Source organism: Hyperoodon ampullatus (assembly GCF_949752795.1).
Source record: "Hyperoodon ampullatus genome assembly, chromosome: 17".
NCBI lineage: Eukaryota > Metazoa > Chordata > Mammalia > Artiodactyla > Ziphiidae > Hyperoodon > Hyperoodon ampullatus.
In genome coordinates, this window is record NC_136930.1 from 27,196,532 (window position 1) to 27,213,199 (window position 16,668).

At 34.8% G+C, this 16,668-nt stretch overlaps 1 protein-coding gene across 2 annotated transcripts in view; it reads left to right on the forward strand.

The window, feature by feature from the left end:
• LRRCC1 (leucine rich repeat and coiled-coil centrosomal protein 1) overlaps positions 1 to 16,668 on the forward strand; it is a gene marked incomplete at its 5' end in the record, with an annotated part of 33,280 nt that overhangs the window by 5,531 nt on the left and 11,081 nt on the right. The window contains 8 exons of one of the 2 annotated variants that reach the window (XM_079722239.1): positions 1,715 to 1,882; positions 3,846 to 4,021; positions 4,122 to 4,331; positions 8,573 to 8,769; positions 9,044 to 9,182; positions 10,131 to 10,279; positions 14,497 to 14,701; positions 15,230 to 15,369. In XM_079722239.1, coding sequence (XP_079578365.1) covers positions 1,715 to 1,882; positions 3,846 to 4,021; positions 4,122 to 4,331; positions 8,573 to 8,769; positions 9,044 to 9,182; positions 10,131 to 10,279; positions 14,497 to 14,701; positions 15,230 to 15,369 — 1,384 coding nt within the window. The remainder of the gene's footprint in view (positions 1 to 1,714; positions 1,883 to 3,845; positions 4,022 to 4,121; positions 4,332 to 8,572; positions 8,770 to 9,043; positions 9,183 to 10,130; positions 10,280 to 14,496; positions 14,702 to 15,229; positions 15,370 to 16,668) is intronic. The other variant, XM_079722240.1, reaches the window with a different exon arrangement.

Sequence of the window (16,668 nt, forward strand, 5' to 3'; positions counted from 1 at the left end):
AAAAAGTTTGCATATTATTCTAAGTACAATAGGAAACCATTGGAAGGCTTTAAACAAGTAAGTGACTCAATACATCTGTTTAAAGGATCACTTTGGCTGCTGAGTGGGTGAAGAATGGACTTCAGTAGGACAGGGGTGAAAGTCAGATGACAAGAAGCTATGCCAGTGGTCTGGATGAGAGAAGATGGAGACTTGGACTAAGATGGAAACAATGTAGAGGAGTAAATACATTATGTTTTGCATGTGGAGTTCATAGAACTTGCTGATGGATTGAGATGAGGAGATGAAGGGAAAAGGAATCAAAGATAATTAAGAGTTTTCTTTGTAGTAACAGGTGGATGATGGTACTATTTCCTGACATGGGGAAGATTGGAGGAGGAACAGGTTTAGAGATGAAGGGATAAGAATGAAGGATCCTATCTTAAATTCAAGAACCCTATTAGATATATGTGTGTGTATGTGTATGACCTGCGGTTTGGGGATAGGGCATCAGGGTTGGTATTGTAGATTTGGCACATCAGTGTTGATTGTTGCCATGACACTATAGGAGATTCTGGAGAGTGTATGAATAGGGAAGGGGGCGACCAGGAATGCGCCCTGGGGCACTTTAAAATCAAAACATAAAAGGGACATGAAGTTACAACATAAAAGAAAGAACCAGTAACATGGAACAGGAACTTAGAAATGTGATGGTAAATTAAGAAGAAATGCTGAGTACTCATAAGAATGCTTGGTAGGAAATCTGATCCTGTAGTGAGTGGTCAAAGATTTTTCTGAGGGTGTGACAGATGAACAGAAGTTAGTGATGAGGACTATGAAGAAAATAAGAGGCAACCCTGTAAAAAAGATGAGTAGAAGTTAGCCAGATATGATAAAGATCATTGAGGAGAGAAGAGTATTCCAGTCACGTTGAAGAAATTGAAGGGGGGGGAGGTGAGTAAAGTTGAATTTATACATGGAGAGTACTAAACTAGGCAAAATTGAAAAATAAGACCTTCATCGGAACAGTGTAGAGTGTATCTCAGAATGGTCCTTCCAGAAGAAGGAAGGCTAGGGCATTCAGCCATGGATGATTCTCCTTTTGTTGAGGGGTTCCTGGAGGTGTTAACTCCTTCACACTTCTGAGCTAAACTCTTGCTCAACAAGCTCCATTTTGAAGAAAATTCTGAGGCATGGCCCCTGTCCACCACAGCTGCAGCTGAAGTCAGGCTGGCCAGGGAGATGTGCCAGGAACCAGTAGCCTCTGCGACAAACCTAGTTTCTAACATTACCATGCTCTAGATAATCTCATGCAAGAAATGTTACCAGGGAGCTAAATCAAATGGGTGCTATTTATATTTATTTTATGCTCAAACCAATGAAATTGGAGTGTTAGCTTATGTCTCCTAATTAAAAATAATGTGTTGATTGAGAGCCTGAAGCCATTGCTTTATTCTTATTCTCATAAAAGTACGTGGGCCTGGGGAGGCCCATTTGTTTTGTTTAAACAGCCCAGGTTCCCCTGGGCTAAGGCCTCAGAGATGCCAAACCTCTGTTTCTTCAAAACAACAATTGACTTTGCTGATACCCTGTTCATTAGATATAGCTGTTTACAGAAGGGTCTTATTAATGCTACTCCTTTGCCTCTTGAAATACAACCTATATAAAAATTATTTTTAGTTAGCTGTTATAAAAATTACTGTTGTGACATCAAAAATTTTTTTTCCTGTTGCAGGTTTGATGCCCCTTCATGGAATTAAACATAAACTTAGATATATTGACCTACATAGTAATTGTATAGATAGTATCCATCACCTACTTCAGTGTACCGTAGGATTGCACTTCTTGAGTAATCTTATTTTGGAGAAAAATGGAGAAGATAATCCTGTCTGTCATTTACCAGGTATGATCGATTAATTTAATACTTTTAGTAACAGTTGATTTTCCTGCAAGTTGTATTTATGACCTCCTTGAATTTGTCTTAAGCTTTGCAACTTTTTATTATGCATTTGGAAAAGTATAATTGCAAATAAATTATTAAGACAAACTAAATTGCTGTTAAAAGAGGAACACAAGCTGAAGAGATAAGTAATTCTCTTTAGACAGTTTTATATTTGATAAGTGAATGCCTCAAAATTAAATTGTGCTTATGATATATTCTTATAGTATAATACTAAGCAGCCATAAAAAAGAATATAGAATCTCTTTAGCTACTGATAAGCAGTTATCTCCAAGATACACTACTGTTAAGAGAAAGAAAAGCAAGTTGCGAAACATTGTGTATAATGCGCTCCCATTTGTGTGCAAAGGATAACACGTGTGTGTGTGTGTTTGCTGAGTATATATATATATAAAATACCAAGAAGGTTATGCAAAAATCTGATAATAGTGGCTAACTTCAGTATTAGGTAGGTAGGGATCAGGAAATGAGAAAAGGGCATCTGGGAATCAGGAAATGTTAGGAAAACTTTTTACTGAATACCTTTTGAATTTTACACCATGTGAATATGTTAAATTATTAACAAGTAAATGACTTCTTTAAGAAGAAAGCTTAAACTTAATATAAGCTTAAACTTATTAAGATACAAGGTATATAGAAGATGCTGCTGAAATGCCATCTGATCTAATTCAAAATCATTGAGGTTGGCAAAGATAAAGCAGACCAGGCTGCCATTTCTAGAACTCACTTATCTCAAATTGCTTAACCCAACAATAAGATACAAACATAGAATATGAATATACATTCTAAAGATGTGTTTGGGTAGAAGTTGGCTGCAGAGGCTGTGTTCTCATTAATATGCAGCTATGAGAAGGCTTTTCCCAGAATGGAAACCTATTTTGATAATTTTACTTTGCAAAAGAATATATTAGATTTGAGATCAACTATTTTCCTAAGCCCGTATTATGATAGAGTCTCCCTAAAAATCAGAGCAGATTTCCATTTTGGGGGGAAACCCTTTTCGTGGAAAAAAAATCTTATTCCTAAGACAACTTTAACTTACTGACCCACAAGTTGGATTTTTTGCCTAATAATCTCGTCTCAAGAACCTCTAGTTCCTATAGTTTGAACCTTTGTTTTTCATTTTCTTTCCTAGATGAGGTATTTCTCTGAACACAGTTGCCCTCTCCCCAGAATTATTACTGAAATTACTTTTCTTTCCTCAAAATTTCTAACATGAATTTTCCAGACTTCTTTCTTTTATAGTTCTTCCAACCACTTTATTTTACTTGGTTTTAAAATTTATCAAAATTGAAGTGTTTCTATTAGCCTAAACACCAAATTAATGTTAATTTGCCAGACTTCTCATATGTAATTAGGGAAAATAAACATATTCTTAAATACTTGATAGATTGTCTGTTTTAATCCTAGTTATATGGAATTTAAGAGGAGAAAGTAGGAATGTTTAAGTTTGTTAATGCTTATGGCCTCACTAGCAAAATTCTTGCTTCTCTGATTGTTATTCTCATCATCCTGATTTACATCTATACTAATCATATTACAGATAAACAAGAGATATGTTTGGTTTTCCGTCTGGAATGAACTGCTACTGGTTTCATGCATTTATAGCTTTACAGCAATTTTATGAAAGATAGATCCAGAAATGATGATTTTTTAACTTTCTGACTTTCATCAGGAGGGTTGTTTGGGAGGGATTGGGGGGTAGTGTTTTGTTTGTTTTGTATTTAATGATTATGTACTGGAGAAGAACTAAGTAGTTTTTTATTACACGTTTATTAGTTGCATTCCAGGACAAATTTTATCATTCAGGTGATATATTTGGTAGCTGATAAATTTACTTCATTCTAGAAATAATTAACCTTTCTTTTTGTGCTTGAGTTTTCATTTTGAATGATTTGTTTCCAAGGGTACAGAGCAGTTATGCTCCAGACTTTGCCACAGCTTAGACTCCTAGATTGTAAGAACATATTTGGTGAACCAGTAAATATGGCAGAAATAAGCTCATCACGCCTACAGTGCTTTGAAGGTCTTTTGGATAATTTAGTTTCTTCTGACTCTCCCCTAAATATAAGTGAAGATGAGGTATAGTACGTTTTTTTTTTCTAATATAAAAGATATCTTCAAATTTTAATCAATAAATAAATGTAAATTTAAAGGATTTTGGTTTGTTTCTGTGTCATAGATCTTTGATGGTATGCCAGTGGTAACACCACCTATCGATGAGGTAGCTCCCTTGGATCACTTTGCAAGTACACCAGCAGATACTGGTTTGACATCCTCTATATCTGTGTGTCCTTCGTCTGAGCCAGAGAAAGTTAATAATGAAAATGATTATCAGAATGAGATGAAACTTCAGAAATTAGATGACCAAATTTTACAGCTTCTCAATGAAGTAAATATTTTTCCTACTTTTCTAAGCAGTGTGTTTGTTGAAGAAAAAAATAGTAAGAAAATGTGCAATAAAATTGCATACAAGCTGACCCACCAGAAACAATCTATATTTATTGCATTGGTGTGCATGTTTTTTTTCTTTCTTTAAAATAGGATTCTATTGTAGTAGTAGTGGTAGAAAAAACATTTTTCACTCATTTTCCTTAATATCCTCCTTCAAATCTTCATTATGTAATTCCTTTGTTGTTCTGCACCAAAGGAATTATTTGTTGTTATTTCCACCCACCCACCTTTTATTTCAAGTAAATAGAACTCTTTGGATTCAGTGCTTATTAACATAGAGGATATGTGAGCTATTTTTGGCTTCTACTTTCTCTTCAGTTGTTTCATGGTCAAAACCACTTCTATAATCTATAGCTAAATAGCAAGTTATTTTATATAATTCCTGTTTACAGCAGACCCTTACCAAATAACCTCTGCTTTCTTGAAATACTAATCCTTTTTTATCCCTGCTACTGGGTCTCTGGTTTTTAGAAACCTTTGAACTATGTGGATGATCCATAATTCCTAGAATTTACTACTATTTGAGTCTCCAACCTTCTCTCTAGCATTCTTGCTCTGATCTATACTGACAGTTGTTTCCTTGAACACTACACCTCCCAGAATGAAATGGATTTTTCCTTTATCCCCTACCTGGACATGGGGGAGAAAGACTGTGGGATAGGCCCAAAAGGCTATTAGTCAAAAGTCAGTTTGACCTAGAAATTTGTAGTTGAATTTTAATATTTAAATGTTTTCTCAAAATGGGGGTGGGTAGTGGAAAATGCTTATGGAATGATTATGGTTCGATGGGTTTTTAATAATCCTGAACTATTGTCTTAGCTATAACATTAGCAATGCTTGATAAACATGAGGTCTACCTTAGGTGGGTGCGTGAATAAGACTATAAGGATTCTGTGTGCCAAAAATCCCTAGAGATTTCAATTTGGGCCACAGAGGTAGATTGTAGTAGATCTGGGACAAGAATGCTGGCAGATGCATTCTTTGACATCACTGATAACATATTACTGAGATACTAGGCTCTTCATCTCTTCAGGTTTCATCTTCCATCTTAGAATGGCTGGCTCTTCTTTCTCAATGTCAGAACTTAGATTTAAGCTTAATAACCTAAATTTGAAGTGAACTTATCAGCTTCTCTTATGCCATCCTCATTTCATTCTCACAATAACTCAATCAAGGATCAGTAGATAGAGATTAATATATTGTTGTTCTTGTTATATAGAAAAGAAACGCAGTTTATTTAAGAGTCCTTTATTTTAGTGAGGCAGAGTTGAACTTCAAAGGCAAATGTCCTGATATCCAACCTGGTATTCTTTCCACTGTCATGCTTCTTATTCAGTTAGTGATAATTCTTCCTACTTTATAACTAAGAATAGGAGTCTAGCTCTCTGGGGGAAAAAGGATGATTTGTTGCTATGCATGTAAAAAATGTTTAGAAGGACTTCTTGTTTGCTAACTTACTTGGTATAAAGGGTAAACATACAATTTGAATTTCAGTTGATATATACAATTAAATTATAAGTGAAGTCATAAAGTTACTGAAAATGTGCTATAATATATTGATGATTATTCTTCTTAATTACTGGGCTTATAATTGTTACACTGATTTTGAGAATTCTCTCTGTGAAAGGCTGTTTTGTCTTTAAGTTTTCATTTTCCCCCACCATTTTATTATGAACATTTTAAAACTTAGAACAAATTTAAGAGAATTTCTTAGTGAATTAGCAGTATACCCACCAACTAGATTCCACCATCAACATTTTACTATACTTATTTCATCATATGTCTATCCATCTACTCATTTATCAAACTGTCTTATTTTATGACACATTTTAAAGTGAAGCACACATATCAGTATACTTCCCCCTAAATACTTAAGCCTGCATATCATATCATTATAGTTCAGTATATTTTTACAGTTTTCTTTACTTTTACTTTTTTTTTTTTTTACTTTTGGTGTAAAATAAAGATGTGTGTATTCCCTGAATTGACAGTACATAGGCCTGTTACCCAAACGTTTAGGAAGGTAAGCGTTACTGTCCTAAAACGTTCCCTCGTGCTGCTGCTCACAGGCGTTCCTCTCCTGCACTCCCCACCCTCGCCATCACTTTTCTCATTTTCTTTGACCATAGACTATTTAATACTCCTTCCAGAACCTAATATAAGTGGAATCATACAGCATATATACTCTTTTGTGTAAGGCCTCTTTCACTCGGAATAACCTTGAAATCAGTCCATTATTATGTGTATCAGTAGTTTATTTTTATTGCTGCGTGGTATTCCGTTGTATGAGTATACCACAGTTTATTTTCCCATTATCCCTTGATTTACCACTGGGTTCTTTCCAGGTTTGTGGATAAAACTGCTATGAACATTACAGTACAAGTCTTTTTGTGAACTTAGGTCTTCATTTCTCTTCAGTAAATAGCTAGAGCTAGAATTTCTAGATTATAGGGTAGGTGTTTGTTTAGTTATATAAGAAACTGCCAGAGCTTTCCCAAGGTGATTGTTCCATTTTATTCCCACCAACAATGTAAACTGACTGTTCCAGTCGTTCCATATCCTCACCAATGTTTGGTGTTAGCATTGATTTTATTTTAGCCATTCTAGTGGGTGTATACTGATATTCATTGTGACTTTAATTTGCATTTCACTAATGATCAGTGATGTTAAGCACTTTTTCATGTACTTATTGAATCTTTTGTGCAGTGTTCAAAAATGTTGCCCATATTTTTATTGAGTGATTAGTCTATCACTGAGTTATAGGAATTCATTTTATATCTTGAATACTAATATTTTATCAAATATATTTTCTCCCAGTCTGTGGGTTGCATATTCATTTCCTTAAGGGTCTTTTGATAAGCAGCAGTTTTAATTTTACTGATTTTTATTGTCTAGTTCTATCAGTTGCATGTGAGATGTTAGATTCTTCAACTATGATTGTGGATTTGTGTATTTCTTCCTTTAATTCTCTCAACATTTGCTTGTCATATTTTAAAGCTCTCTTACTAAGCACATACACATTTATGACTACTTTTTCTTCCTATTTAACTGACTCTTTTACCATTATGCAATGTAAATTTATGTTTTTACTCAATTTCAGAATTTTTGGACATCATTGCTTCAAATATTTCTCTGTCCCATTCCCTCTTTCCTCTTTTTTCAAATTCCATTTAGACCTTTTGATGTGTCCCACAATCCCCTGATGCTCTGTCCGTTTTATCAACTTTTTTTCTCTGTATTCTTCATATTGAATAAGTCCACTGAACTATCTTCAAGTTTACATAGTCTTTCTTTTATCACCTCATTCTGTATTAGTCCAGCCAGTCAATTTTTACTTTAGACATTGTATTTTTCAGTTGTAAAATTTCCATTTTTTAAAATAATTTTTACTTCTCTGCTGAATTTCCTTTTCATTCATGATAAGCACTTTTTATATCATTGAGCATAATTATGATCACTGTTGTAAAGTTCTTCTCTGCTTATTTGAACATTTAGGTCCTCTCAGGTCTCCATTGATTGTCATTTCTCTTGAGAATAGGTCATATTTTTCTGGTTCTTCCTACTGTGAGTAATTTTGGATTTTGTCCTGGACAGTGTGAATGTTACTTTGTGGAGAATCGAGATGCTGCTATAGGCCTCCAAAGAATGTTAATAGTTTTGTTATAGCAAGCATTTAACTTGCTTTGACTAACTGCTGCTTTTTTTTAATCCTTTGCTGGGCTTCTTGCAGTCTATTCCATACTATCCTCAGATTCTTCAGACCCAAAAGTTTGTGGGTTTTCCACCAGAGTTTTAAGACTCCCTACATAGTGCCAATTGTGCTGTTTTCTTAGGATAAAAGCCATAAAGCAGAAACAATCTATTCTGGTCATATTTCCAGGTGTCAACTCTCCTCTAGAATAAGACTACTTTTGTTCACTTTCCAGGATTCCAAGTAGTGTTTGTTTGTTGTTGTTTTGTTTTTATTTTTCCCCAGTTTGTAATTGTTATCTTGAGAGCGTCAACCTCATAGGAGCTTACTTGTCCATACCAGAAGTTGAATCCCTTGTCTTTAATTCCAAACATACCTAGTTTATAAATCTTTAATCTTGTAAAAAGTTATAACATTTTAGAAAATGTCAAACTATGTTCTTTTATACCGAATTGAACTTTTTAAAAACTTTGTTTTTTTTATTCTAGACTTCTAATTCTTTAATAGATAATGTTCCTGAGAAAGATCTCAGACCAAAAAGAGACACGGATGTGACTTCTGAAAGTGACTATGGAAACAGAAAAGAAAGCAATAGAAAAATTCCTCGAAGATCAAAAATCCCATATTATTCCAAAACTATTCAAACTGTTAAGCACCACAGTAAAAACAACAATGCTTTTATAAGGTACTTCTTTTAGTTCCAGAAATTCAGATAAGGCACACAGAAGTTACTATTGCTGGCTTCTTTCTTAAAGCTATCTCATGGTCATATTTTTTTACTATTCTAATGTCAAAAGATTTGACTTTTCAGCCTTGCAGCCTCAAATTTAGTCAGTACTTTCATATAAATTTATATAAAAGTCTCTCTTTATGCTGGATTGTCATTACCTAAGTTGTGAAAAATAGTTATAAGTATTATACATTTCTTTGAGTTATTTTTTGTGGTTTTTTCTTTGCAGTTGTAATCGTAAAATAAAACAACCTTTCTTTAAAGAAAGATCATCTTTAGTGAACAATAATATATTAGAAGAATCAGAAAATCAGAAGACTGAAATAATTAAAGTAAACAACGGTAGCTCAGAAAATGCCACTTACCGGGTATGATTGAAGAGATTAAGAAAAACTGGATATGAATAATCTTAGTTTTAAATTCAAAGTTAGTCCCAGAAAAACTATGCATGTTTTTATGAGCAAAAAAATATTTCATGTAATTTTATTGGGGGTTGCGGTTGGGTTATTTTCCCCTTCCTGATTTCCAGATTTTGTGTAATGTTACTATTTTTGTAATTTTTAAAGGAATGGAAATTACACATTTATTTAAGATCAGATTTCAGTGAAATCATTTTGTTGTATGCTTGTGGAGGAGAAAACATGTCTGAATTTTTGAATTCTTCCTAAAGCAGTGGTTCCTAACTTATGAGTCTCAGACTCCTTTAAATATCTAAGGAAATCTATGGGTTTTTGCAGAAAAACTTCCTTAGAGAAACTCATAAAATGTTGTATATAATTTCAGGGTATTCATGGGCTCTCCTGAAACCCAGTTTTGGACCCATGGATTCCAGATTAAGAGGCATTCAAGAATTTTAAAATTCTTCAATATTTTCCTTAATCATTCACATGTTAAGAATTTTTAGCACACATTGATTTATTTTATCTTTTTTATTAACTTACCCTTATTTTACTGTGAACAACTGGTTATACTTAGGATTGTAATGTGCACTATTCTTCTAATAGTATGATTACTTTTTGAAACATTTCACACCTTTCATGCTATTGGTTTTGTAGCCTTATTCTCAGGTATAAAGGCCTTAATATTTAGAAAATAATAAAAATCATTATGACAATATTAATAGCAGCTAACATTTATTGAGTGGCTATTTTGTGCCAGACACTGTTCTACATGCTTTACTTCCATTCTTTTGGTTAATTCTCACCACAGCCCTTTGAATTAGATGCTCTTATTCCCACATTATAAATGAGAAAATTGAGGCAGTGAGAGGTTAGGTAACTTTTCCAAGTTCACATAACAATACTGTTTTCTTTCAGGCACTTGTTGAGGAACTAGACCAAGAGAGAGAGAAGAGATGGAAAGCTGAACAAACTGAAAAGAAACTTATGGATTATATTGATGAACTGCATAAACATGCAAATGAAAAAAAAGATATTCATAGCCTGGCTCTTCTTACTACAGATAGGTAAGGGGAAAGTCTATAAACCTTAAGTTATCTCATAGCACAAAGAATGCTGAACTTGGAACTGGAATGCCTTAGTTTAAACTAGCTGTAGTATTATAAAAAAAAACTATGCATGTGGTTTTAGTTTGAACTAATTTTATTTAAAGGTTTAGGGCTTTGTCAGTTTTTTACATTAACAAAGGATTCAGGATATTAATTTGAGCCCTCAAGCTGGGAGATGTCAGATCAATAAAAAAAGTATTATAAGTGAAAAACATGAAGAGTGTAGAGCTGGGATTGGCAGACTTTTTCTGTAAAGGACGGGGCTTGGCACACTTTTTCTTTAGGCATTCTGGGTCATAATCAGTCTCTGTTGCATATTCTTCTCAACAATGGGCTTCAGTACCAGATAACCCAAGTTTCTTAATTCTAATGTTTTTATTCCATCTTATTCCATTTCCCGTTTTCTCTCTTTTTTTTTCTGTAGTAAATTATGTAATATAGGATTGTCTTATTCCAAGATGTGTGAATACCAAACGGTTTTCTGAAATAACAATAACTTTTCTCTTCTGTTTCCTATAGGCAATTATTTTGAAAGTTATGCTTTTCCTTAAAGGTCATAAGATTTTTTCCATGGGGCTTCTTTCAATTTTTATCTCTTCTTCTCCTTGAATGAGCACTTATAGTAGTACAATTATAGTAGGCAATTATAGTAGGTACACATTGGAGTGGCTGCCTAGCTCAGAAATTCCTTCATGAGGCTATGTCTTTGCTATTCGTTGTCCCCTTTTCAAACACTTGACTTCTGTTCTGTCATGAACTGCCTCTCTGCCTATAATATTGGTTAAGAGGTGAGCCCCTGGCCTTAGCCCACATGGCCACAGTGACCGCTGCATGGAGTGGGCATATGAACCAAATTGGACTAACCAGAGCCTTTCCCAGAGCTCAGTTCTAAGTTGAACTAGAGAAAGATAACCTTTTCTGTTTGGTTCTCACTGCTGTCAGAGATGTTTATAGCCTTCCCCATCTCCCTGGCATGTTACAAAGAAGCCTGCCATAGGAAAAACTGAAACCAGCCTATAGGGAACCAGAGAGACCTGATGGTATTCATATCCTCGGTTTCAGCTGTCCCTCAGAATAGTGCCACCCCAGCCTCTGAATTGGTTATGTGGGTCAATAAATTCTCCTTTCTTACTGAAACTAGTTAAGAGTTTTTAGTCAAAAGGCTCTAAGTAACACAGAGGTAGTATAGTACTAGGATATAGTACTTAGTGTCTGGGGAAGATACAGGGAAGTCAGAGTTGACTTCCATGTATCTGTTCAGATATTGCTTCTCTCCTGTAGCTTTCTTTATAAATGCATCTGTGTCCCCTCTGCTAGATATTAAGCTCCTTGAAGACCAGGCTGTATCTTATTCATCTTGCTTGCTTTTAAGCTGACATCTAGCACAATGCCTGAAAAAATGTGTTTTGTAGTTTTGCTGTTGAATAGTAAAGTTCACAAAAGATAAAGTTTCATTAATTTATTTTTTTTCTCAAACTCAATATTTTATTTTTCAGCTTTGTTGAGGTATAATTGACAAATAAAAATTGTATATATTTAAGATGTACAATGTGATGTTCTGTTATACATTGTGAAATCATTACCACAGTCAAGCGAATTAATATATCCTTCACCTCATATAGTTGTTTTCTTGTGTGTTGAGAATACTTAATATCTACTTGCTTAAAAAATTTCAAGTATACAATGCATTACTTTTAACTTTAGTCACCATGTTGTACATTAGGTCTCTGGAACTTACTCATAGTTGAAAGCTTGTACCCTTTGGCCAACATTCCCCCCACTCCTGACCCTTGGTCACCACCATTCTACTCTCTGTTTCTATGAGTTCAACTTTTTTTTTTTAATATTTATTTACTTATTTTGGCTGTGCCAGGTCTTAGTTGTGGCACATGGGATCTTTAGTTGCGTCATGCAGACTCTTAGTTGCAGCATGCATGCAGGATCTAGTTCCCCAACCAGGGATCAAACCTGGGCCTTCTGCATTAGGAGTGTGGAGTTTTACCCACTAGACCACCGGGGAAGTCCCATGAGTTCAACTTTTTTTAGATCCCACTTATAAGTGATATCACCATTTATTTCACTTAGCATAATCTCCTCCACGTTCATCCGTTTTGTCACAAATGGCCAGATTTCATTCTTTATTAGGCTGACTAATATGGCATTTATTTATTTGTTTGTTTGTTTGTTTGTTTATTTATTTATAACCTTTTAATCCATTCATCCATTAATAGACATTTAGGTTGATTCCATATCTCGATACTGCAAATAATGCCACAGTGTAGATGGGAATGCAGGTATCTCTTTGAGATACTGCTTTCATTTCCTTTGGATATATACCCAGAATTGGGATTGGTGGATCCCACTTTTATGGTAGTTCTGTTTTTAATTTTTTGAAGAACCTCCATGCTATTTTCCATAATGGCTGCACCAGTTTAAATTCTCACCAACAGTGTATAAGGCCTCCCTTTTCTCCATATCCTCACTAAGACTTGTTATCTTCTGCCTTTTGGATAATAGCCATCCTAACAGGTATGAGGTGATACCTCACTGTGGTTTTGATTTGCATTTTCTTGATGAATAGTGGCATTGAACATGTTTTTGTATACTTTTTGGCCATTTGCGTATTTTTGGAGAAATGTCTATTTGAAGGTTTTGCCCATTTTAAAATTGGTTTATTTGTGGTTTCTCTGCTTTTGAGTTGTATGAATTCTTTACATATTTTGGATATTATCCCATTATCATATATATGGTTTGCAAATATTTTTTCCCATTTGTCAGGTTGCCTTTTCAGTTTCTTGATTGTTTCCTTTGCTGTGCAGAAACTTCTTATTTTGATGTAGTCCTACTTGTTTATTTTTGCTTTTCTCGTTCATGCTTTTGGTGTCCCCATGGAAAAATCATTGCCAAGATCATTATCATGGAGTTTCCTTCTATGTTTTCTTCCAGGAGTTTTATGGTCTCAGGTCTTATGTCTATGTTCTTAACCCAGTTCATGTTGATTTTTGTGTATGGTGTAAGATAAGACCCAATTTCATTTTTTTTCCTGTAGATATCCAGTTTTCCCCATACCATTTGTTGAAGAGACTGTCCTTTCTCCACTATGTATTCTTAGGGGCTTTGTTGAAAATTAGTTGACCATATATGTGTGGGTTTATTTCTAGGTTTTCTATTCTGTTCCATTGGTCAATGTGTCTGTTTTTGTGCCAGTGCCATACCGTTTTAGTTACTACAGCTTTGTATTTTTTTTAAAATTTTTATTGGAGTATAGTTGCTTTACAATGTTGTGTTAGCTTCTGCTGTGCAGCAAAGTGAATCACTTATACATATACGTATATCCACTCTTTTTTTTTTTTTTTTTTGTGGTATGTGGGCCTCTCACCGTTGTGGCCTCTCCCGTTGCGGAGCACAGGCTCCAGACGCGCAGGCTTAACAGCCATGGCTCACGGGCCCAGCCGCTCCGCAGCATGTGGGATCTTCCCAGACCGGGGCACGAGCCCGTGTTCCCTGCATCGGCAGGCGGACTCTCAACCACTGCGCCACCAGGGAAGCCCTATATCCACTCTTTTTTAGGTTTTCTTCCCATTTAGATCACCATAGAACACCAAGTAGAGTTCCCTGTGCTAAACAGTAGGTTCTCATTAGTTATCTATTTTATACATAGTAGTATATATATGTAAATCCCAGTCTCCCAATTTGTCCCACCCCACCCCCCTTGGTAACCATAAGTTTGTTCTCTACATCTGTGACTATTTCTGCTTTGCCAGTAAGTTCACCTGTACCATTTTTCTAGATTCCACATATAAGCAATATTATATGATATTTGTTTTTCTCTTTCTGACTTAAGTTCACTCTGTGTGACAATCTCTGGGTCTGTCCATGTTTCTGTAAATGGCACTATTTCATTCCTTTTTATGGCTGAGTAATATTCCACTGTATATATGTACCACATCTTCTTAGATAAAGTTTCATTAATTTATGTAAAATGTCTTCCCTCTTGGCCCAATGCTAGTTTCAGGGATGGGCGAAAGGCATACTGTTTTTCAACATTTTTTATCTAAGGAGAATTTGGAACATACTTCAAATCTTCCTCTCTACTGTAACTTTTAATGTTTAATACAGTTTTTATCCTTCTATATGTCTAATATACTTAAAGCAACATTTGATTTATGCTTTAGGCTAAAGGAAATTATTTTTAAAGAGAGAAATTCCAAACTACAACTCGAAATTATGGTTCACAGACTTCAAAATGAAATTAAAAAACTAACTATTGAATTAATTAAAGCAAGAGATCAACAAGAGGATCACGTTAGACACTTAAGAACCCTGGAAAAAGCATTAGAAAAAAAGGAGAGACAAAAAGGGCAACAGCAAGCAGCACAGGTATTTCTCTATTTTACTCTATCAGTCCCATGCATTAACACATTCATAGCTTTTGTCCTGAAACAAATTATGTCATTATATAGTAAACATAAAGGATGTTAGGCCAAATCCAAAAATTAGTTTAAATGTGCCAGTAATTTAACCTATGGAATCATTTCTTCAATTAGGGCTGCCAGCATTCACAAAGCAGAGTTGGTGGAAATGCTGCAGGTTGTTAGGCTTGTGTTTAAGAGCCAGTTTTTAAATGTCTCCTTGGGGTGCTTGGAGGCTTTTAATTTTCATGCCTTCTGAATGGGAATTTTCAATAAAGTCTGTGGTGAAATAAGAGGTAATGCTAATAATGCTAATGTGTTTGATGCTTCTAAGACTACACTTTATGTGACCATAGCATTATTTAATAAATTTTGAAAATCAGCTTAGTCACTAGGTCCTATTATTTAGAAGGCACTTGTCTTTGGGGAACTGACATTAAAATAGAAGCAGAGGAGGTTATTATCTAAATACTGTAATGGTGTGTATTTTATTCAGATGCAACTTATCGAAGAGGTGGAACTCAAAGCCGCAGCCGCTGATAGAGAAATAAACTTACTTAGAACTTCTCTTCATCAAGAAAAGGAACAGGTGCAACAACTTCATGAACTTCTTGCACTGAAAGAACAAGAACACAGGTAAATGAAATATGTATATTTTAGGAAAATATGGACATTTAAAAATCGGAAAAAGTTATTTGGTTTTCCCCCCTGCCCCTGCCCCTGCCAAGACTAGACAGTGATTGAGCAGTGGTGAAGTCTGGCACAGTTAGCTCATGGAGAATGACATTTTTATGTATGCTTTAGAATCAGTCTTAGAGTTAGAACTAGTAGCTTAAAGACAAATCAGTAACTTTATTGAGGTTGAGGTATGGGCTTATAGCAATGAAGCTCATTTTCCATTTCTCTAAGCCCAACTAAAAGTTGATCATTGTAATACAGAGAAAGCTGTTTTAATTGACTTCCAAGTAACTACTTGTTAAATTATCAGTATTCTTTGTCCCTTTGAAGCAGGGTTCAACAAACTTTCTCTGTGAAGGTCCAGATAGAAAATATCAATATTTTAGGCTTTTCACGTTATGCCTAGCTATCTCTTTGTACCACAGAAGTAACCACAGACAGCACATAAATGAATGCACGTGGCTGTGTTTCAGTCAAAGTTTACTTCCCCACAAGAAGGGCAGCAGGCCAGATTTGGTCCAACACCTGCTTTTTAGAGTCCACAGTAATTTAAGCACATTCAGCTAGTTATCTGCTTACTACCAGTTGAATTGTATGATTGCCATGAGTTAATTGTGTTTGTTCTCAGGCCTGTTTTGGTTTTGTCCTTGTGTAAATCAAATTTTAATATATAAATTTTGATGCTCTGGGGAAAATTGTCATCATATGTGTGGTCAAGACAACTATAAAAGATTGGGGGACAAATAATCACAAAAATCTAAAAATTGGCACTTAATTTTCTTTTCAGATATCTTTTAACTTGTTCTAGTTTAAAGAAACCAAAACCAGAAATAATGGGTTTTGTGTGATGAGTTTGATTTATTCAAGAAAAATAATGGAGAACTCTGAAGAATGAATTCACATTTAAATTAAAAAACTGGCCCTATATTAAAAGATTGGTGAAGTTTCACACATAACTGTTGTTTTCAATTAACCAGCCACCAGGACCAGTCAGACTGTATTTATTGTATGTCAAAGACTCAACCAAAGTAGAAGATGCAGTGAGACAGAACCTGACTTCTGTGAATGCACCCAAAGAATTTTAGAAACCATAAAATGATTCTGAACTATCTCAGTGAAGTTAAGATTTGGCATACTCCTCTTATCCCTGTCACCACTGAATACGCAGTCAAAACTCATATTCTTTCTGTATCTACCACCCTTTCCCTAGTTTTCTGTGTGTGAAAGTGAGGAGCTGATCTTTAACAATAGGGAATA